Source organism: Sabethes cyaneus, chromosome 1, assembly GCF_943734655.1.
Source record: "Sabethes cyaneus chromosome 1, idSabCyanKW18_F2, whole genome shotgun sequence".
Lineage (NCBI taxonomy): Eukaryota > Metazoa > Arthropoda > Insecta > Diptera > Culicidae > Sabethes > Sabethes cyaneus.
In genome coordinates this window covers 29,878,433-29,903,028 of record NC_071353.1, presented here as the reverse complement: position 1 = coordinate 29,903,028, position 24,596 = coordinate 29,878,433, and the positions used below count along the sequence as shown (strand labels likewise).

Genomic DNA, 24,596 nt, shown 5'->3' with positions numbered 1-24,596 from the left:
CTCCAAGTAGTACCCGTAGTACCTGATTCATCCACTTCCGCCGTTGTGCAATGGCGCTAGTGTAGCCTTTGTGCCTTATTTTCAATAAATCATTCGAGCATGGAAAATTTCCGGATACCTGGAAGCAGTCATTAATGTTTCCTGTGTTCAAAAGTGGCGATCGTCGAAATATTCGGAACTATCGTGATATTACCAGTCTTTCTGCTGCATCCAAGCTATTTCGCCGCTCTCGGAATTTCACGAAATGGGTCAGTTTTTATTTGTGAGGCAGAATTCTACGTGTGCAGCTGGACTCCTGATTCGCTTCCCAGGTTACCAACTGCTCGGGCGTTCCTTAAGGCAGCAACATGGGATCTCTTCTGTTTGTTTAGTTTTTCAACGATATTACGACGCTGCTTGGTGTTGGATGCAAACTGATGTATGCAGACGATCTGAAATTCTACTCGGTGATTCGTTCTATGGATGACTGTGTCCGGCTGCAAAGGCTCTTAGGTTTATTTGTCGATTGGTGCAGGAAAAACTGGCTTGTGATCAGCATCCCGAAATGTTAAGTAGTGACATTCCACCGCATCGCCAGTTCGATCGTCTACAACTATCAAATAAATGAGCATGTTCTCACTAGAGTTAGAGTTAGCGACCTTGGGGTACTGCTTGACGCCAAACTCACCTTCAACTTGCATCGCACCACTGCTATAGCAAAAGCTTCTCGACAATTAGGTTTCATCGCTAAAGACGCTCGTGATTCCAATGATCCTCACTGTCTGAAGGCGCTATATTGATCATTAGTACGCCCAAGTAACAATGTGAGTTTTATTGTACTCTTATTGCGGTTTTGAAGACCAATTTTGCTCTTAAATGCCATCATAAGAATATAATAAAGCCCAAATTGTTACTTGGGCGTCCACTCATTGAAAATGCTTGCTTGGTATGGTGCCCTTACTAGCTGGCATGTAATCTATGCATCGAACGAGGTCAAAAACGTTTTGTGAGGCTCGCGCTGAGAGATTTACCTTGACGTGATCCAGCAAACCTACCGCCGTATCCCGATAGATGTCATCTCCTATGACGCCAGACACCCGACCGTCGTAAAAAGGTTCAGGAAGCAGCGTGTGTGTGGCGAAGACATGAAATGGCGAGATCGATTCACCGACAATCCCGTCTGTCTTAAACTTTCGTGCGTCGCAACGCTCACTCCGATCGACCGAGCTTCTGCAGCTGCGATTTCACCGGACAACCTTCGGGTCTTACGAACCAATAACTGCCTGCATTCGAGCCTTCTCCGCCGTTGAAAGCCTTTTTGAGTTCAACGAACCGTTGTATAAGTTTGCACAAAAATTAAACAGTGTAAGATTTTTATGAAAATGAATGACCCAGGTTGGTAAAGTCACGAGAATATAATTAAAAAAAAAAATCTTAAAATAAAATAGTTAGTTTTGCGATTAGCACCACCCCAACCATAATTTCTCGGACAGCGTAAGGTTTTCTTATATACCTTTCCAGAAAAATTGAGTTTCTACTCAAATCTCCATTCTGGATCTCCGTGCTTTGCTCTAACTACTGTAAGAGGAAATGTGGAAGCTTTCATTTTGTTTCAAATATATAGGCAATTTCTATTGTGAATAGATCCTCTTCACAATTTTCACATTTCACTTTCACATTTGATCGCAAATCAAACCATGCGTTCTTATAGTCACGGTCGCCATGTGGTATCGTTACCTCTATACTTCTTGTCGGGTATAAACCAGTTCACATGAATGTAAAAACGTGTGATTTTCTGTATTATATTCGAAAAGGATAGAAATATTTCGGTATAGTTTCGGCCCTATGGGGGAACCGTGAGCATATTTTAAATGAATTCAGTCACTGATAAGCCATCGGAAAAATAAACAAAGTGAGCGACGAAACCAAAGGAATTGGAATTCGGTATAAAAGGAATTCACTCCGACAAAACAGTTGGAGGTCATGCATGATAGCGGGGGAACCAAAATAATAAGACACATTTTTGGAAAATAGTTGAAAACGGTAACAGAGCGGTACTTACAGAAATAGAACATGCAAAAAATTCACTTATTCTAAACAATCGCAAAACAGGACAACTATTAACACAGGCACAAATATCATGCAGGATTCAACATTCCACGCGGGAAGGAGATGCAACATTCGACAGCAAGCGAGCAACGAGTACCGAGTGAACGGTAGTACTTACGTTCGCCTGAAATGAGTGGCCCTCGTGGGCGGGACTGTTACGATTCTGATTGGAGTCCAAAAAAACTAGTGGACCCACTCGGTCATTTCCCTTTCCGAGCATACCCTGTCCGTTATTGCCGGGACTGCTGCACACCGAACCGGTTCCGCTGCCTTTAAAAGCCGGAGCCGGCTGGTAATTATTATTTATGATGTTCTGAACACTAACGGACGTGTTCAACAACCCGATGAAAGCCTCTGGCGGGCTGTGGCTATTGCTACTGTTGCCATTGTTTTGATTGTTGGAAAGCTTAAGTCTTTCTAGCCCAGTCTTATAATTCTCTAGATAGTCCGTTTTGGTGGACGGCATCATAGCCCGCTTACTAACACCATTCGCTAGTCGGCTGTGCACGCTAGTAATATACTGTTGATGGCGATGGGTTTTCGGTCGAATGGGAACTCCTATGTCTGATTTGGTTCCACGAATGGAACCAAGTCGAGAGTTCTCGTATCCAGGCAGCCCAACCAGGCACGGTTGGTTGGCTGCACTGCGGAATCCGGTACCATCGTAATAATAGTGGTACGGTGAGGTCGATGACAGTGTAGCAGCCGAGTCTAGATAACCATACGCATTTAACCCTAAACCTGTACTAGACCCATAGGCAGGGCGACTTCCATGTCCCGAAGACGCACTCTGCCGCGTTAGGCTAAACGTGTAGTGATTGTTTTGAAAATGTGTGTTACTGCTATTGATTAAACGATTGTTAGGTGCACTGGAAGTGCTATGAACACCGGGAATGATCGGGCCCGGAAGCTTCTGCTGCCGACTTGGGCACAGTGGTGGCTTCCGAGTTGTAGTAGTTGTACTATTACTACTCACTGAATGATGATGATTCTTCATGTTGTTCGACGAGGATGATTTGGTGTGAGCTGAGGTTACCGATGCTCCCGACGATTTGTTGGTACCGTATTTAGCACTGTCACTGGACCTAAAGGGAAAGTTTGGCTTTTAACAGAACAGTTTAAAAGTGAAAAAGTTCACCATGTTACCTTTCCGATGAATACGCGTAATCTTGATCTGCTCCTAAGCCTGAGTCGGTATGCTCATGACTTACACGCAATCCGGAGCTATCCAGTGGACTTAAACTGGATCCTGTTGGAGAGATGAAGTCCCCCATACTCATGCTGGACATCATTCTAAAATAAGCCATAGTTCAGTAATCGATACGAATTTAGAGATCACTAAAAATGAAAACCTTATTAAACCCGAGTTCCTATCGTAATCCCTGGATGAGCTTATGGTACTGGCTGACCGGATTGAACCGTTTACTCCACTCATGTTGTCGTTAACGTTTTCCTTCGGATACTCGCGTATCCGATCGATCCGCTGATTAACATGATGACTAGTTTTATGCACCTTGAGGGAGTTCGGTTTTTTGGTAGCTAGATGATCGGTTTCCACCACCGTATAGGGTATTTCCCTGAGTTGATCCTCAGTCATGCCAGTGGTATCGACAAGATCGAATTGCAAATGTTTCGTCAGTTCACTAGACCAGATTTTCTCCGATGGTGAGCGATGCTTTCGATGCCGTCGGCTACGATGGTGGTGCACAATTCCCGAGTCCGGCGTGGAGCCCTTCAACACCTGACTGCTCTTGATGACAGCCGCCTTCTGGACATTATCCGCTTGTTTTCTTTGTACCTCTAGCCATTGTTCACCGGAGTCTACCAATTCGATGGATTCCGTAGAGCGACGATGACTCGAATAGCTACGATCACGACTTTCCGTATCGGAGCGATTACGACGGTTTTTGGAACGATGCCGTCGGTGTTTACGGTGGGAGTTGTGCGACCGGCCGGAGCGACCCGATCCGCGTGACATTTCGCTTTCATTGTCCGAGACTCGCCTGCTTCGATGCCTGCGTCGCCGACCGGATCGAGAGTCATTACTGGAGTGACTTTCCACCGAACTGGATCGCATCCGATTGGTATTGGCCGGTGCACTCATCCTGGTGGAAACAGATCGCACTGATTTCGGGCTCGAGTTGATGCCGAACAGACCCCGCTGCTGTGACCGCATCCAAGGAGCGCTGCGGGTACTTCTTGGAGAATCCGGCGGAGCGGGATAAGATTTGCTACTAGTGTTTAGTGCAGCTGGAATACTGCAAGTAGAACGGTAAGGACTATCAAACCTAAAGCCAGAAAGAAAAAGAAAATACGAGGTACACCGAAAACAGGAAAAGAAGACAGACAAAAATCAATACACTTAGCGAAGAAAGTGGAAACTACGCTTGAAAACTCACGTTTGGGCTGGTTGAGGTATCGATACTGATTTGATTTCCTGTTGGATGTATTTTGGAGTATCGAAAACCTTTTCTTCCTGTTTTTCGTCAATTATTCGGCGCGGTTGTCTTCGAGAGGGTGTTCGTGTGAATGCTGGTGGCGCACGCTGCTGGGACATAACATCCGCTATTTGCTGTCGTTCGGTACGTCCACTTTGGAAAAAAATTAATTCATAGTTATAGTCTAAAACTAATGGATGGTCGACCGCTGTGAGCCTACCTGTACCTAAATTTGGAGCTAAGTGATGTCAAACTAGCTGCTCCAGAAATTGCTTGCATCGGAGCAGTACGAACAAGTCGGAAGAAAGAATGATGCTCTACACAGCATTTCCAGAGATGCCTACAGGCACTTTTCTTTGGCGTTTCAAAGCCATATGTGCTAATCTCATTCTACAAAAAAAAATCTCAGTAAAGTTGGCCCAACCGCGAAAGCTTCGAACTTACATTCTTATCACAGACCCGTAACATAAAGTAGCGTCCTTTAAAGTAAACCTTTGCTATTCGAGGCCAATAATAGTGTGCAACCGTAGTTTTGTTCCTCAAGACCACGATCCCACCTGGCGTTAGTCCTAGAAAATACTCCACACTGTCCTCTCCCTGGAATATCAAGCAGTGAAAGTCACAGGAAATAAAAGTTACTCTTGCTGCACGTTTTCCTACCAGCACCGGATGGAGATCCACTCCGTACATATCATGCCATTTAACCTTATCGAGGTAGTTAAACTCAGCCTGCGAGGGGGACATACCCTTAAGCTGCATGTGCAGCTCATGGATGCGGTTTTCGATTTCTTTCGTCTGATTGTTCAGTAACCGGAATTCGGACACGTAAGCGGGAGGATGCTTGCGAGGGTCATAGTCACCCAGTTCGGCTACAAGGAAGGTGATTAAAATTTAGTAACTGCAAATTGCAACTTAAACAACGAGTTTACCTTGCACAACATAAGCGCCTAGCTCGGCGGCCAGTTCAAAAGATACCGGAAGCCTACCCTGGAGGATATCCTGTTTGACCTGCAGATAAAGCTGATACCTACGGCAAAATAATCCGTGAAAATAACTTTGTTAATCAGTAGAAGTTGCCTTTCGAGCGCTGGAAAATAACAAATCACGCACTCACCTCGTGATTTCCTCCACCAGCTTGCAGGGATCGCAAGCGTAAAATTTAACCCCAAAGTACAGGTCGAAGGGTGCTTTGGTGCCTTTCAGCTGCCGTGACAACCGTGCGGCCGGATCCAGCCAGTGCTGCAGGTATGTGTATGGAATGACAGAGTAAAGTGTAAAGAGTAGTTTAGTAGCAATTTATGGCACCGGTATCGCATCGCATCGGATCGTTGCATCCTCCGAACAACGCAAACACTGAGAATGTTCAAAACAACGTTTGCTCTGCCACCGACCCCGACCACCGACACTGAGCGCACGGTGCTGTTTTGTGCGATTAGCCATCCCTAGTTTGGTTTCTGGTTTGGCAGGTTGGATGTCACCGCATATAAAACGCACCGACGCTTTCCGGTCTAGATTCGATTCGATTCGGTTGTTTGCACCGGTACTTACCGTCTGATTATCCTGATCTATATAACGTATTCCGAAATAGGCAGTCTCTATCAGGTTCAGTCTTGCGAATACTACATCTAGCAAGGCTTGACCGGGAAGATCGTCCTGCAAGAGATGGGGAAAAAGGAAAAATAAAAGCGGCTATTAGATGGGGCTCCATTTTATGCAATGTTGATGATATTTTATGAAATTAATCTTGAACATACTGCCATAAGGGTTTATTTTATTTCGGTTTTCTCAAACTGCATTTCACATGTTTACCTACATCTTGAAAAATGACGTACTGTTTAGGTTCAAAATATACTATTGAGTGCCACCATTTTGAAATTCTCTAAAAATTAGAACGTTTTGCCTATGTGATTTCATGCAATATTATTGCATTGTTAATTAGGATCGTATCGAAATAGCGTCAAAATGCAGTCCCCAATTTTCCCTAAAAATTTAGAAATTTCGCACCAACTTTTCAAAAGGGTCAATCTGCTAAATGTAAACAAACCGAGTGAGCTTTTCTTTCCCTATACTAGTCCAGCAGAAAATAACCCTCCCTCGGTTTGTTTACATTTTGCAGATTGGCCCTTTTAAAAAGTTGGTGCCGATTTTTAGATTTTGTCCGTTTTTCGATATTTTAAGAACTCTTAACTCTTGAACTAAACGTCACAAACCGAAGATTATGTAGGGTAAAGAACTAGTTTTAAGCAGTCTAAGCGGGTCACTGATTGTTTTACCTTATTATAAGCGATGGGTTGACTAAGTAGGGGATATCAGCATACCAATCTTCTTGCTATCTTTAGTTCTTCAAGCTGTTACCATTGGAAGACACTATTAGTGAGCTAAACTTTTGATTTTTCGCTTCAAAAGTTGAAGCGGCGGAACTAATTTTGAACAGACCGAACCCATTTTCACCCGCAAGGTGCTTTTTTAAGCAATCCTGAAATCTGAATTTTTTTACGTCTCCTTAAAAAATCCCTCGAACTTTTTCCCCTATTCAGTAAGTTCGCGTTCCTATCCGCGACCTACTAATCGGCATTTGATGCGTAATCGGCATAGCGTATCGGCATAGATGCGTAAAATGCCATCTGTCTAAATTGTTTATCGGGGCATACACTCACCGCACCGTTCGGCAAACGGTATTTGTAACGGATGTACTAATCATTTCAATCGAATTAAATATTTTCCTATAAAGTTTATTTACAATTCGCATAGATTTAACTTACTGGCGTGGGAATAAAGACGCCAAGGAGCGTTATTTGAAGTTGTATGCAATAAGTGTCTTTAAGATTCGTAAAGTTGTAACCAAATTACGTAAACTCACTTCCTGCGCACAGAACACACCTGTTCTCTTAAGACATAGAGTTTAAGTCATAAAATTTGGAATATGTTTAGCTTAAACAACCGAAAATTTACAGGTTCACAGGTGTTCAGAAAGGGAAAGTATGAAAGATACATGTCAATGAACCAACGCTTAGGCACAATTGTTTATTCTTTCTATATTTACATTCCAATGCGTAAGACAATTGTAAACTTGCAGGTGCAAGGGTTAGCTCCTATGAGAAAGGATAAACGAGTCAAGTTGAATGCTTATTGTTCTAGAAGTAACAGACAGAGAAGAATAATTGATTCAGGTGCGTACGCGCATATCGAGCACTCTACTCGTGGGAAAGGAAAATGTCAATAGGGCCGATTTTATGACCTATGCAGGTGCACCTTTTAGAACCATATTTGTAATTTCGGTCACGAATTTAGAATTGAATCGATGCAACCGCCTACTGTAATCGTGTCTTTCTAACTTCTTTTCTGGTTGCATAGAGATTTAGTATGCGATAACGCAACTCGCGTAGGGTATTAAAGTGGCTAGGCGTAAATGAAAGTGAAATGAAACAGAATTTTAGGGAACCTTTGAAGCACCGTCGAAAGCCTCGTCTATCACGGACGAGTTCTGTTATCCGCAGAAGGAGCAGGCAATGAGAGTTGAATTAACGATCCCGAGGCGCACGCGCGCGATGAACCCTCTGACCTGCGGGTGGAGGTGCAATATAGGCCCAGCTGGCTATGGGAATTTGGAACCCAGTAAATGTTGTTTTCTCTTTCACCCTTTCAGGCCAGTTCGAATTTTGATTCCAATAGGAGTATAGGTTAGGTTAGTTTTGTAAATTTGTATATAAACTCAACTTTTGTATTAATAAAATTAGTCTTAAACGTGAACTCACGACCGTCAGGTCTTATTTTTTTCTCTCACCAATCCTACCTTTAACTTGACTGCCGTAAATCCGAAAGCTTAGTCCGTCGTTCAAGACACTGTTAATTAGGTCTCTACGAAACAGCGCTAGAGAACTATTAACGGTTTAATTCCTTGAACGACGCTCTGATCCTTAATCAATCAGCAGTCGAGTTGACTACAGTATTCGTCGTCTCTTTTATTCTCTGGTGTTCTTATGGGAAACTGCGAGTTTGACGTCTCACTCGCTGTTCATAAGGATGGTGGGAGAACAAAAGAGGTAAACATATAGCGGTACAAACGATCCGACTCAGAACAGTGTTGTCAAAGCAAATAACATTGAAACACATCGTTGCTTTATTAAATCACTGAGAAAATCTTCGAAAATTATTGAAAAAGCTGTCTTTTGTGTTGTTTTTAATAAAGAAAAATTAATTATGAACATACATTTCTCTTGAAAGTATTGAACCACGTTTTCACCATAGGAGGTTTCAGTTAATTTCAAACTTAAAATTCTTATTTCCAGAACCGAGACAGTGTCTTGGCAACACGATGGTTCATCAGTTATGCTGCAGCTGCTGCTACTGGTGAACAGGTTCCGTCAATTCAGAATTTGTTTTCAGTTTTGTTAGAAAATAATAAAACTTTCGGCTAGTGACAAAGCCTTAGATAATAGAAAAAAATAGACTGAATAATATGGTATGTGACAATTGAGTGCTTGACTTTTAGAGTGGTTGTAATCAGTGCTGAAAAATGTGATGGATTCGTTAGTAGCGAGGTGGCGATTGCTGAAGAGCAGCTGAAAAATGTATCATCATCATAAATCATAAATCATAAATTCATCATATTTCTTGTTGGAAACCCAGTAAATTGTGTTTGTGTGAATCAAATGTATGGTTAAGTGATTTGTGAAGATGATCCTATCAAAAGATTTTGAAAATATGAATAAAAAAGTGTATTTTCGGCTCATTTATGTTCAACTGATTAAAATAGGTGACACTGCTTAACTCGTTCCTTACCCTAGGTAGAAGTAAGAAGTTTTTCTTAGCAATTCAGGAAAAATATTATCTCCAAAAAAAAAAACGATGTTTCGCCTCATTTCTTTTCTCATTTGCCAAATTTTAATATTTCAGTGATAAAAATTTGAAGAGGTTATAGTCGATAAATGACCTATGGTTGACTTAGGATTACGTGGATAAGGCTGTCTTATATAAATGTCTAAAGAACTACTTCACACCGAGCAGAGTTTTGTCATGCTATATCTCGTACTATTTTTTCTCTGTTGATGGGAGAGATGTGTGAGATTTCAGAGAGTACGAGTGCAGTTGTAGTCGTGAGTGCTCTGAACTAAATCGCATTGTTTTTCAGTAAAATTCAGTGCAGTGCTGTGTAGATCTAGATATACTCACGAATAGAGTACTATTGTTGTCTATTTATGATCAAATATCATGGTTTCCGACGCAGATAGTGTTAGTTTCTAGTGTTTTAGGTTGAACAATGGTTTTCCAAGAAAAGTGCGTTAGTTTGTGTATGCGTGAGCGCAGTCGCTGGAAGCGCTGTTTCACACTGGCAGTGTTTCATTCTTATTGGAACAAAGAGGAATTGCAAACCAGAACCATTTCGCGTACCATTTTGACCTGACACCAGTATTTGGATCTATCAACAGGAAATTAACTTTTCGTCGGAGAGCCCAATTTTGGAAGCAGTTTTTGGACCCAAAAGTGGGGTTCTGTTTGTGAAAAAGTAAATACTGCATTTGTCTTGTCAACTTGAACGCAGCGAATATATTTTCTGGAACAGAATTTTTGCTTCAAACAAAAAAACTGCTTTTGAAATTGACAGAATCGATGACGACTAATTTCACATTAAGAGCCTGAGATAAGTATTTGATTTTCATTTTGTGTTATATGTCATGCTGTATTAAGATTGTCATGCCATGCTGTATGTTGATATAGTTCATGGTAACTGCGTGGATAGTTTTTGCTTTTGTCACCATACATTCGGTTCTATGAGAAATGCCGTGTTGTTTCGGGCGGGCGGTCTACGAATACGTTCTCGGATAGTTCTCGTTGTCGATGCGTTAAATTCACGATGATGTCACAGTCTCGCGCGCGTAGTTTAGTTTACTGATCTATATACTGATGAATAAACAATGGTTGATAACTTTCGCTACCAATATATTAGGTTTATAAAAGAGGAGTCAGGTATTCTAATAGTCGGTTTTATTCTAGTTAGTCGGTGTTAAGAGACTTCGCGGACGTTTTAATGAAACCACACCGAAACCGCGCTTCGCTTTCGATAGATCACATTGTTTATTAAGATGGATTTTTATTTAGCTCCCCCCTTGTACTAACAACAATTCCTTGCCCGAAATGTTTGTGAAGATGCAGAGGATTCCCTGGTCCTTAGTAGTAACAAGCATTGGAATAACATTTCTTTCCATCTCACCAGGACCCGCATTCGGAGGTGACCGGCGTCATTGTTGGTCAGCATGCAGGGGCGTGCTAAGGCTGCACAATGAGGAGTAATATGACGCTGTCCCAAGTATACTTCTTCCTACGGATGGTTCGATCACCTTCACACAATTTTGGTTCATTTGACAGTACCGTCTCAGGATCGTTGCACTAGCTCCGTATTTGTCCTGTACTCATTTATTTTATACCCATGGCTTTGCTTTTGTGATCATACGTCAAAGCTGAATTCCAATTAATCCCAGGACAGGAGTTTTACAACGGAAAAGATAAGTTCAAAGCGGACGAACATTTAAGAAAGAAGCAAATTTCGAAATTCACATCGAAATGGTTTTCTGCGCTTATGGTAAGCGAAGTTAAATTTTCGTCACAAAAGGTACCATCAACAGTAAAATGTACAAGACTGAGCGCCTTAAAAAAATATTTTAACACCGATCGATCGGAAACTCTTCTATGTATTGATCCGAACGGAAAAAGGTACCCTATTTAGTAAGTTACTATTGGAATATACATAAATATCAAGCACTGTTAAAAATCAACCAATCACATGAATGCACGCTTTTACTTCCCAGGACCGTGATGACAGATCTTAGAAAAGAGTTACAGTAAAGACTTGTATAACGCGGTGGGTGGTGCTGTACGCCCATCGTCAGGGCTGTCATTCGCTCACACTATGCGCCCAATGTTCCAATATTATGCCTTGTCGCACAGAGCGATTCGGCAACACACCTCTACAGCTAATATGCACACAGCGTATGAGCGAAACCGGAGTGGGAGCGAACGACAGCACTGGGTAAAAATCGCCCAGTGAGTGATCATCCAAACAGCACTTGGTGCTGCCGTTTGCCACACTCCGTGCGGAATTAACGCAAAAAAATTGTTTTGTATTTACAAATTTTCTGCAAGAATCAGGTAGGCTCGAGTAGTCGTATCACGCTCTGCTGAAAGCAGCAATAAAACCGGTTAAGCTTTCACTGCTTGACAGCCATCGTCATAATTTAATAAAGCTTTCGGCTTTTCGCTCTGGTAAAAGCTAAATAAGTTCGCCAGCTTTATCAACTTGAAAATACATCCGTGAGCAGAAAAGTTAAAGTTTTACTGTCAGATTATTCTGATCGATTTGGTTTATAGCGACCATAATAAAATACCCCATAGAATATTTAATAAATTTCAAGCAATTCTGTTCGGTTGCAGTTTGTGCGCATTTAATTTTATCGTGCATATTGATATGATAGGTGGAATCAACGCGCCATTGAAATTTTGCAATTTTCGAAAACTGGTTGTTTTGACAAAATGAATATATTCAGTTAGTCAATCTCAATTTGTAGTAAAATCATTTTAGTTGCTACCTCTGACAGGAAAACCGATTCATAATAACTTTTTTTCTGCAAAACACTTTGCTTTGATGAATTTTTGTTTGCGAGCTTTGACAGAATACTAGAATATGGCAATATGGCCTCGCATAAAAAATGATATTGGTGTTGAACTTTAGAATTCTTCATAATAGCAGCAAAAAACTGTTTGGACAGGATTTTACCGTTTTAATAGCTCTATAAAACTAACAGATTTATTGCGGTTTGACAATCCGAGCAGGAGCGAAGAGCAAAATAATATCAAAATGTGTTATTGGAAATCGAATAACACATATCAAAATTTGGCAAAATTCCTCTTTTGGCTAACATGGTTGGTAAAATAACAAAAAATAATATCAAAGTTTTACTCATTTAAGGCCAAAAGAATAACTACTTGTGTTATTTGAATAACAAAGCAATAACATGACTGTATTCAGAGTTTAGAATAGCATATTTTAGTATTATTAAGGTGTTGGATATCAAATGCAGTAGTATATGAGATATTAAAAAATCATTTTTTAAATATTTATAATCTAAAATCTCTTTAATCAATAAAAAAATTGTATGAAATATATCGAATGTCATTTTAAGGCCAAAATAAGATATGATAACAAAATAAGTTATTATACTCATCTTACAACCACTGTTTTAAATATCTACTCAATAACAAAATGTGTTATCAATGTGTCTCCATATGAATAGATATACAAAATATACCATTATAACACAGTTTGATATTGTTTTTATATTATTTTGCTCTTCGCTCCTGCTCGGGAACCAGCCGCCATTTTGTATTGCTACGCCACACTTATGGTAAGTTTATAAGAGACATGGTGCAACCAACAAGTTTCAACGTGGTAATATAAGCATCGACAATAAATTTGCCTTATTAACAGTTTTATTATGGTTTACTAGCTAGCTATAAGTGTGTTTGGACTCGTATCCTCTTGGAATTGCGCAATACCACTATAAAACCAGAGGTAATGATTATTACCGCAATAAAACCTTTATAAAATTCAAGTAAAACTAAGTGGCTTTAGAATTGTTACTAGGACTCCGTCTATTGTAAAGACTACTATTATAAAAAGTTAATTAATTGACCAAACTCCTGACTTTAGTCATGACCTTGAAATGCGGTCAGGCATATATTAATATTTTTTTTTGAAACAATGATTCTACAATTGATAAAGGGATGGTAAGGGAAAGTAATGAAGAAGGCTTTTTTCGGGAATGAAGGGGAAGGGTGGTAAGGAAGGGGGGGGGGGGGGGGGGGTAATAGGTAGCTATGGTTAACAAGTTGTCGTTGTGACTCCTATCTTCTTCCAATGCTGGAAGGTGCATGGGTCGAACCAAGCTGTAATCAGAGATTATAACCGGATTTGAACCCACAACACCTGCCAGGGCGTGACATCAATTGTAGAATCATCGTTTCAAAAAAAAATATTAAGTTAATTAATGCCTGCCCTCATTATAAAGCTCAAGACAACAAAACAAGAGATTGGTCTATCGATTAGTATGCAAATCATCAAAATCTGTTTAGAATTGATAGAGCTATTAGAGTCAGTACAGCAAAAGCACAAAATCTTACAGTATGCTACAATGAGCCAGCTTCGAATCCAGTAATGTGTGTCATGAAAATTACACCAAAAACACAATAAATCACAGTTGCTTACTTGGGATCACCCTGCTCAAAGCTAAATTGATTATTTTTTGCCTGTCAAATAATGAATTATCCTTTCAATTCCATTGCTTCAAAATTTTCAATATTGCATAATCTTTTTCAAGATTCAATCTATACAAAGTTTGAGAAATCGATCAAATCTACAACCCTTGCGTTCTGTTCACCCATAAGTTTAGATCTTCGCACTTTAATTCTGGTGCATGTGTCATCTAACGAGTCTCATATATTTGCTTTATTGAAAATGTTTCATCTCAATTATACTTTAAGACGGACAAGCTTATCCCACAAAAACAGGAAAAAAAGTTGACAAAAAATTGCAAGTCGTAACACAGTGGAATTAATTAACATTTCAATCGTCGCATTTTTTTTTGTTTCATTTCGTTGTCTTCAAGTTGCCAGCGACTATAATAGGGACGTTCGTTCCGCTGGAATGATCCCCGAATGAATCCAACCGAAACGATAAACAAACTTGAATATAATTTCGTTGGATCGTTGAGATGACATTGTCTTCGAGTGGGCTTGAAACACTTCACCGCGCGCACTGGCTGGTGATTACCGAGGAATTGTATAATAACTGTAGCCGATAAAACAAGCTGGTTTTCAAAAGAAAAAAAGAGTCAGCGCAGTTAGTAACGTCATTATAGTTCATTTCAAGGCTATTTTTGACAAAGTAAAGTTTTGGAAGTAATAATGTTTTTGTACATATTTCAATTTGAAATTTAACGAGCTTAGCTATACGTCCAGTCAAACTAATAAATGAAGCGGCAAACGTTTGCTCTTTACCAATTTGTTTCGTTTCACATACATAGTCTGTAGGTAGGTATAGGAAACTAATTTATCCTTTGGCACAACGGAAAATCAATGGACGAGAAGTCGGTTCGAGCCTGTCGAGAAAGCCAGACACGCGATGTCTGCTAAGGTTGAATTGACTCCATCGTCACTGTCGCTGTCTGTCAGAAGGATCCAGTTCCCAGAGGTACAATGTTCGCAGTCCTTGTTCAGATGCGTTGTGTACTTCGGTTGCATTCTGACGATTTATTCCCCGATCAGACGGTGCTGGAAGTAGGCGAAGTAAGGCAACAGGTTCGTATGTTTAGTTGCCGGCGGCTAAGTTTCGCCATTATGTTTAAAGTTGGTAGTTTTACTTGAATCCTGGCAAATGATAGCACGTTGCGCCGGAGCAAGTTTAGTAGCTATCGCTCATCCTAGACGTAAACGTATGCCATGTAGCAGCCGAAGTGATTGCAAAATTGATGGGATTTAAATTGCTTGGGACCTGCGCTACGCGACTTGTTGCCATTCAACCCAAGTTCAACCTAATGATGCAAGTTTAACGTGGCCAAATCTCTTAGTGGCTGCTGGATAGATGTGACAATTTCTTGTCTTTCCGAACATTTCTAAGTGCTGTATGACCTCACCATTGCCATTGGATAGAAAACCGCAGAACATCAAGGGAGTGGAAAATATTTATAACGCTTTAATTGCATCATAAAACAAACCCGGTGAATGTTGGCTACATAAATCATCGCTCGTGGCTTTTGCACCACGAACCAGTCGAAGAAGCGGTCTGACTTGCGATAAATATTGTGGTGAGATATTTTAATGCTGTTACTGCCAGTGTAAAAATATTACCTGTGCAAAGTAAAGAATCGCGCCGTTCGTCGGGGATAGTTTCCTTAATAAATTATTTTACTCCCACCGGGTCAAAAACCGTCGCATTAGTATCAATCATGCCAGATGTTTGTCGCTTCAATTTAAACCCCCATAAATGGGCAAAATAATATCACATTTCTCATTTAACAACCAAATGTGCTAATAAGCACTATTTTTAGTTCGATTGCAATCTCCATCCGTCAAATCTCACATCGGCGAAATGCGATCTCACAGCTCAGCAGCTCCTCCAAATCGGCTTGCCCCGTTGTTTCCTTTCTTGGCAGCGCATAGGATGCCAATGACTCCTAATTTAATTTGAAAGTTCATTATTTTCAAGGACTAGGTACTTCAAGCCATGTCGCTCGTCGTCATCTATGGCAACCTTTTCGGAGACAGCCACTTCGCTGCCTCTATTATGTCCTGCCAGCAGCGCAGCGCACAGGATTGTCTACGTTGGTTATGGGCAGACATTCGATACGTATGCCGAGTGACGTACAGTGATATTGTCGCTGCTAGGCAACGTTCGGAAGAAAAAATCCGGGTTTACTGTTATTGAAAGGTGTCAATCCGCGAAACAATTTTGAGGAGCGAAAAAAAACAAGTGTTAATCCCATCCTCTATAACCCGCATTGGGTGGAATTTACTTTACTATGTCAGCCAAGTCCTGCGTTCTTTTTGACTTAATGTTTTCCTTTCCATGTTTTCCTTTCCATGTTTTTACAATTATTTTACATATTTTGATTACACGTTATTGCGTGTCCTAAAAAATAAAAAAACACTCATTCTCATAGTTAATTAGATAGTGAGGTCTGATGTTTTGCAAGAAATGCCATATCAAAAGTAGCTGGGAACCGTCTCTATTCACCTAGATATAAGCTGCGCTAAAATAAACTACGTATTTACGTTTGGTAAATTATGGTATCATTCTTCGTGGTCTCACGGTTGCCTGACAGCGGAGAAGTCTGTGAGAAAGAAGCTTCGTCGCGAAACTAAACACTGCGAACGCATCGCAGATGCTGTATATCTCCAAAACGGTCCAATTAACGAGGCTACATAATTAAAATAATCTCTACGGAATCAATTAGAGCGTAATGTTTCCTGCGTCAAAGGAAAACTCGCATGCTGCTGGTCCGCCTTTGGAGAGTGTATAATCAGAACCGCCCACCACTATTATGCTGCTGAGTCTGCAGCCAAACGAGCGGATGAAAACTTTGTCGTTATCAGTGCAAATTAACTCTTCTTCGTCCGCGCTGCCAGTGCGAAGCCGGTTGTCGGTGACTACGGAAGCTAACTGTAAATCCGTGGACCGGAAACTACCATGGATCCACCCCCGTATTCATTCAGGACCGCGCTAGGCGTTCGGTGCACGCGGGCGCGCTGCAACACCGTCGTTTGTCCAACCATTCCTAATGCCACACACTGGAGAATCCCCCGGCATCTACTTTATTATGTCGTTAATCTTCCTTCAAGACTTATTGTCCGCTCATTTTTCACAGCCACGAAGTAGATCGAGATACAAAAATGCGCCGCGCTGGGCTATGTTGCTTCCCTTCGCTCTATACAACATACAATACAGAAACAACTTCACCCGCTGAGATTTTCACCAAACATGACAAACTCTTTCTTCACACAGTCTTGCTCGGTTCAGTGCGGAGCAAAAGCACCAGGACATCGCAAATCCGTGTCATGGCGGTTTCCACTGTCATACAAGGAACGATAGCACTTTGGTCAGATGCTGCCCCATGACCTTTAACGTTGAGTTGCTGAGAACTCATAGACCGCCTCGAGCCGACGGCGCGGTCCTACCAGGAAGCCGGCAAAGTTAAGCTTTCAACGCCGCTCATCGGATGCCGCGATTGTTTGCAAACCTCGCTCTATTCAGCGCTCATGAAAAGCGCCAATAAATAATTTATTTCAGCGAAGAAAAATGTTCTCGTTATCAGATTGTCGGTGGTTGTCCTAGCGCAAAGCAAAAAACTTGAGAACATTCTCTTTTATTTTTAAAGTGAAATGTTTGCGTTGTAAGGTGGATACTGTTTGCCTGAAAAGGATTCGCAAATACTGCTAGCTAAAGCCTTGTAGCCAGTCCGTTCGAGTAGGGGAACCTTTTGGAATGGAGCTCAATGTTGAGCATTGGGATGAAATTGATTTGTTACAAATTACAGCTTAAAATAATCAAATTACTGCTTATGACTTCCACAATTTGTTAGAGTAAGGGGATAAGCTATATATAAATCCACTTTTATTCCACTAATGATTTATATGTACCATTATGACCCCCTCTTTTATGTTTTAACAATTCATGTCTACCTGAATTTGAAGGAATCCAAATGCTCAAATTACGTCAAGATTTAGGCGGAAGTAAGCTTGAAATTTGTTCGTTCCACAGTAAGTATGAGACGTTCATGGTTATTTTAAAGGGTTTTGCTAATGATCAAATTCGTTGATGAGATTAAACCAGAAATAAAAGAATTACTTGCCTTTGCTAGGCCTAGGCATTGCCATGGAACAATGGTCAATAGACAATAACAATCACAAAGATTAAACCCCTGGGTAAGAATGAGAATATCCCAGATGATTCATTTCTAGGAAAGGTTTAGGTCCGGTTTACGCACACGCAAAGGAAATCGTTACAGAAAATATAATGGAAATATTATCGTCAACATTCACCACATTTTATTTCTGTTTGTGGAATATTCGATAAAACTCTGGGTTGTGATTTATGATTCACTTGAAACAAATTGACTTTGCAATAAATCTGTATTCCGTACCGTTGTTCATCTCTTTTGTTTGACATTTATAAGCGAACGCTCGCTTGTAAGCAGGTGATTGCTTGCTTGTGAGTTCTAGTACGATTAAAACTGAGCTCTAGTACAGGCAAAAGTGTCATGTCAGTTCGTCTGTGCGCTCAGTCTTGTATTCTATTAGTTGTATTAGTAGAAACCAATTTATTCTTTTTTGTCTATTTATTTTTATCACTTCAGTGTAAAATTTAGTTTTGATAAGACAAACAGCTAAACTAAATGCTACCACATGAAGTTTCACAGTGATAAAGCTTAAAAACATCCTTAGGCAAATGGAAAAATTAAAATAAAATTAGGCACAATTGAAACGAAGTTAGACCAAACTGAGATACAATTACAAGTTACAACGCTGCTCAAATCACCTTAACCCTAATCTGAAACAAAACCAAGTAAAGTCAAGATAAATTTCGAATTCACTGGATCAACAAAGTACAGATCAGTACAAAATGAATACCAAATTAAAGAAAAACATATTAACACATAAGTTTTTTGTGTGGAAATTATCACTGCAACCAGTATGTCGATCTATTGCGATATCGTTCAGGTATTTTTTTCTGTACTCCGCACTTCGTACTTTTTGCAGTATCGCTATTGATTGAGTGCACTGCTTATTATCCATGCTTGAGTGTCGGTGTTTTTCCATATTGTATACTACCTTTTAACAAATTTTACTCTCCAGAATCAGAAAGTGCGGAGTACCACTCTTATAAACTTGCCCTGGCAGGAGCCCAGTAAACCATTTGGTTTGTATATCTCGATTGCAACTGAGAAATACGACATCGTATCTGAACGAAAAAGTTATATCTCACGTCAGATAAGAGCATATATGTACCAAAATGCGAAAATTTTCACGATTATTTTTAATTCTATCTTGCATTTTATATAGCGGTTTTTATAACACGCAACTTAATACTCCTGAATTTATGATTGAGATATAAACTAAATATTGCAATTATCTATACTGCTTTATAATTCACAGTCATGAGTTGTATATGAGGACACGCACGACTGCAAAACAACTTATTGTTCACTTTGTTTTGACATACTCTAATCATTATACAATTCCAATGTAAAATTTATATGAAAACGATTTAATGTGAACTTTCTATTACGATCTTGTGTTATCTGGGAGGTTTCATTGTTGGGAAATGAATAAATCAGTATGAAGGATAAGGAAGGATGTTGGCTGTGCTTAAACCAACGAGTACATTGCGTGGGATGAAATTTCGCAGTCAACCTCGAAGAGTATTTTGTAAGATAATCTTTGATTGATCCACGTTATGACAGAAAAGCAGAAGGTCAGAATCGAAAGATGTCGGCAGCTGATCATGCGGCGCGATAATCGTGAAATTCTGCTTCCGGACGGAAAAATGTTCTTACTACAGGATCACCATATTTCTGATTTTTCGGATATTCCTCAGGACAAACTGCTGTTCATTAAACCTGGTGTTAAAATCAAACTAAATAATTCAACGATAATGTTTTGAAGAACCATTTGTTTCCCATCGTCAGTCAAAAAACCCAAACAAGAATGCACCATACTGCTTCCAACAAGATTCTGCACTGTCTCACCAGGTGAAAGCTACATAAGCTGGTGTGAGGGCGATTTTCCGGATTTTGTTTCTTCGAAATAGTGTCCTAAAAAGTGGCAAAAAAACGCAAAAAGTGTAACAATCATTTGTAATTCCGCCTTGCATTCTATACAACAGCTTTTGGAACACTCCGCAATATACGCTTAAGATATAACTAAATGTTACAATCATCTATACTGCTTTATAATTCATAACCATAAGTTGTATATGAGGACACGCACCACGCACGAATGCAAAACATACTCATACTCTAATCATTATTATCATTCCAATGTAAAATTGACATGCATACGACTTAATGTAGACTTTCTATTACGATCATGTATTATCTGGGTTACCACTCACCCTGTAAACTGCATGTGTGCAAAATGTCATAAAATTTTTTGGCGTTGGAAAAATGTTAATGCTTATTGGTTACCTGGGTATGAACCTATAAATAGAGAACTGTGATTCAATGGTACATATGATATTATCCGCAAATCATAGCATTCGATATAGAACCTCAAAGAAAAACTGGCGCACGTGCCCCAATATGCCTCATTTTAGACATGCCAGTGTTCACGATTATAAAATATGGGGCAGTATCTCAGCAGTAGCCAAGATAGTCATAATTAACCCTCTAACACCGTAAAAACGATGCGATCAAGCTAATGACTATTTTATCATGAAAGTACACACAAAAAAACCTTAAGTTCTAATTTTCATGCAAAAATTATTATCTGGAGGAGCGCCAGGTAAGAAAAAGTCCAATTTCTCTTTTTCTTTTTTCATGTCTAACGCTCTGCCCAGATATTTTTTCAATTCAGATATATTACAAAATTAAAATAATGCATGAAATTTAATCATAGAAAAATGTTTTAGGTCAATCATTTTGTTCTAGATGTCCTTTTCCTTCAAAAGAAAAAAAGAGAATATTCGCGCATTAATTATTTTTGGAATTTTTCGGAATTTTTGTTTTTGAAAGATGATAACTTTTGAATGCATGGTCAGAATGTTATGATATTAGTATCAAAATGTCAAGAAATCTGTTCTGAACACATTTCGCGTAATGCCAATTAAAAATCAATTTTATATGCGGCTCTGGAGCTCCAAAAGCGAAGGCCGTCTACAGACCATTTATATTCCACCCGATCGTACTCGTGACAAAACGCTGATCGAGTCCCATCTCAATTCAGTGTTGATGATAGCTGCGAAAGCAAAACCGCGCGATGAAATAGTCATTATCGGCGATTTTAATTTTCCTAACATTTGCTGGCGCGCCTTTCGGAACGGCTTTACCTACCCGGATCCTGACCATTCTTCATTTCACACCTGCGCTCTCGACCTGCTCGACGGCTACAGCTGCTCAAATCTGATTCAGATCAACTGCAACGCGAATGAAAATGGACGCTGTTTAGATTTATGCTTCGTTTCCGCCAGTGAATCTGCTCCTCGGTTGACGATTGCTCCCGTCCCTCTAGTCAAGCTCGTACCTCACCATCCTCCACTGGTTCTCTCCCTCCACAACTCTCAAAGACCTGACTACCACGAAACACCTCCTCCATCTAGTTACAATTTCCGTCAAGCCGACTACAACGGACTTTTGCTTGCATTACAAAACTTCAACTGGTCGATAGTCTTACTTCAACACGACATTAATATTGCAGTCAGCGAATTCTCCTTGCTAATGAACCAGCTAATCGAGCGCTTTGTGCCTAAATCACGGAGCACGCCTTCTAAACATCCTCCATGGCAAACACCGGAATTACGTCGACTAAAAACTGTAAAAAGGGGTATTTTCCGGAAACTTTCCGCGAACAGGCATCTTCACCTACGCGAACATTATCAACATTTGAACCATGCATATAGACGTCTTAGTCGCCGCTGTCACCGCAATTACACGAGACGTATGGAAGCTAAACTGAAATCCGACCCCAAGCGATTTTGGAAATTTGTCAACCAGCAACGTAAAGAATCCAGTCTACCGACTACCCTAGAGTTTGCCGGGGAGACGGCAGATAATACTCCCGCAATCTGTAGACTTTTTGCAACGAAATTCTCTAGCGTCTTTTGTAATGAAACACTTACTTCAAGTCAAATCGACACTGCTGCTAACAATGTTATTCCTACCGGTCGCGCAATCTCATCTATTGATTTCGACGACCGTGTTGTACTCTCTGCAACTGCCAAAATGAAGCATTCGAGTTCTCCCGGCCCCGACGGAATTCCTGCAACACTTATAAAACACTGTATAACCGGTTTGCTTGCACCAATCTCACATCTGTTTCGCCTATCTCTGGCCAGCGGACGCTTTCCTGAAGCATGGAAACAAGCCTATATGTTCCCAGTTTTCAAAAAGGGAGATCGAACCAAAGTCGATAACTACAGGGGAATATCAGCCTTATGTGCTGTATCGAAGCTGTTCGAGTTAGTAATCATCGAGCCAATCTTCTCCTATTGCCAACAAACGTTAGCCAACGAGCAACACGGTTTCCTCCCAAAGCGATCCTGCACTACGAATTTGCTTTGTTTCACTAATTACGTGACTGATAGCTTCACTGAACGTTCGCAAACTGACGCAATATATACTGATCTCTCCGCTGCCTTCGACAAAGTCAACCATCGTATTGCCGTCGCCAAGCTGGACCGCCTCGGATTCTGTGGGAGCTTGCTGAACTGGTTTACATCCTATCTGACAGGACGAACTATCCGTGTGAGGATCGGTCAGGAGATCTCGGATCCATTCTCCGCCTCGTCTGGGATTGCACAAGGCAGCCATCTGGGTCCGCTGGTCTTCTTGCTTTATTTTAATGATGTACATAACTTGCTCGACTGCCCGCGACTGGCGTTTGCAGACGACTTGAAGTTATTCTCGAAAATCAACTGCATCGGCGATGCCCATCTCCTCCAGAAACAACTGGACATTTTCGCGCATTGGTGTGCACTAAACCGCATGCTACTCAACCCATCAAAATGCTCAGTAGTGACGTTTACCAGGAAACTGCAGCCGCTGAACTTTGATTACAGCCTTAATTCAACTCCGATCCCACGAGTCGATCACGTGAAGGACCTAGGCGTCCAGTATCTGCCATCTCACCTATAAACAGCACATGTCATTCATTGTGTCTAGAGCCTCTAGAATGCTCGGTCTAATTATTCGCATGACAAGAGAATTCCGAAACATACAATGCCTTACTGCCTTATACTGCTCATTAGTGCGATCTCCTCTCGAATATTGCTCGTTAGTGTGGAATCCACACTACAACAACGCTGTTTTACGGATCGAAAATATCCAACGTAGATTCGTTCGCTATGCTCTACGCCTTCTACCTTGGAGACAACCTATGCAGGTCACTCCTTATGAGGAACGTTGTCAACTTCTCCGACTCGACACACTCCAGCTTCGCCGCGATACCTCTCGTGCAATGACTGTCGCAGACGTTTTAACAGCCCGTATCGACTGCCCAGACATCCTCCAGTTGATAAACATAAACGCCCCCTCCAGAACTTTAAGGATGGTTCCAACACTACGTCTACCGCACCGACGAACTAACTATGGTGCTAACAGTGCAATTATAGGCTTGCAAAAAGTTTTCAACAGAGTGTCAGCCGTTTTCGACTATCATGTGTCCCGTAACGTGCAACGCACAAAAATTATTTTAATATTAAGACGACTCTTTTATCATTAGGGCAACTGTGTCTGTTGATATATACATGTAAATGAAATAAATGAAACAGACGGTCTTACCCGTTAGAGGGTTAATATCGCAAACTTCCGTATCTTGCATTAATAACAAACTTATTACAAGTCAAACAGTAAAGTGGAGTCGTTTAAAACTAGGCATGTTGCACTATCTTGTTGGAATAAAGGCTATCGCCATAAATTTGATCAACTATTAAGAAGAAAAGTTCGTTAACATGTTCCAATAGCACTGACGGTAATCGTATTGTATTCTTTGCTTTTGAAGAAATAGGGGTCTATAATGTCAAAGCACAAAGCAAAACTTAGGTGTTAGGGTATGTTGCTACATCGTCGTAATTGCCTATTCCCGTCCTATCCAACACAAATTATTAAAAATATCAGAATTTTTATGACACACAATGCAAAACATGCGATCAATCAAAATGAGCTGAGATCTATTTAAATGATTTTTATCATTAAAGAAGTCCTTCCAGCCAAATTTCCTACGTTTTTTCGTGCGACGAAGAAGACAATGTCGACTAATCGTTTTAATTTTCGTCATTCATAAATGAAAATAACTCACGCAAGGCATTGCCGTTATTCTACAGCCAGGAAAACTTGCCTGACCAAGCAAGCAAGAATAAAAGCTATCGCCATCAATTTGATCAGCTATTGAGAAGAAAAGTTCGTTAATATGTTCCAATAGCACTGACAGCAATCGTATTGTATTCTTTGCTTTTGAAGAAATAGGGGTCTATAATGTCAAAGCAAAAAGCAAAACTTAGGTGTTACATTCCGTTTTTAGAAACTTGACTTTCTATTTTTATTCGACAGCTTTCACGGGCATTTGACAGACAATTGCAGGGCCACAACTATTCACAAACTGGTTACGATTCTATTGATTCTAACAACCACTCCCAGAGATTCGTACACACGACAACTGGCTTCTTAGATCAGCGTGGTACCTCGTGGGCAACTGGGAGGATACCAATCTATACCTATAAAAATGGATTTCTGTCTGTCTGTCTGTCCCTATCTTCCTTTTAGAATCGAAAACTACTGAACCGATCGACGTGTAAATTTGTATGTAGGG

The 24,596-nt window shown here is 40.5% G+C and overlaps 1 protein-coding gene across 1 annotated transcript in view; it reads right to left on the bottom strand.

The window, feature by feature from the left end:
- Window positions 1–22,600, bottom strand: part of LOC128745512 (band 4.1-like protein 4A) — a 29,700-nt gene extending 7,100 nt beyond the window's left edge. The window contains exons 1-11 of the mRNA XM_053842587.1: window positions 22,364–22,600; window positions 6,075–6,179; window positions 5,641–5,765; window positions 5,456–5,553; window positions 5,187–5,395; window positions 4,971–5,123; window positions 4,747–4,916; window positions 4,488–4,679; window positions 3,441–4,376; window positions 3,235–3,381; window positions 2,207–3,173 (exon numbers count right to left, since the gene is read on the bottom strand). Coding sequence (XP_053698562.1) covers window positions 2,207–3,173; window positions 3,235–3,381; window positions 3,441–4,376; window positions 4,488–4,679; window positions 4,747–4,916; window positions 4,971–5,123; window positions 5,187–5,395; window positions 5,456–5,553; window positions 5,641–5,765; window positions 6,075–6,179; window positions 22,364–22,600 — 3,339 coding nt within the window. The remainder of the gene's footprint in view (window positions 1–2,206; window positions 3,174–3,234; window positions 3,382–3,440; window positions 4,377–4,487; window positions 4,680–4,746; window positions 4,917–4,970; window positions 5,124–5,186; window positions 5,396–5,455; window positions 5,554–5,640; window positions 5,766–6,074; window positions 6,180–22,363) is intronic.
- Window positions 22,601–24,596: the final 1,996 nt, after the last annotated feature.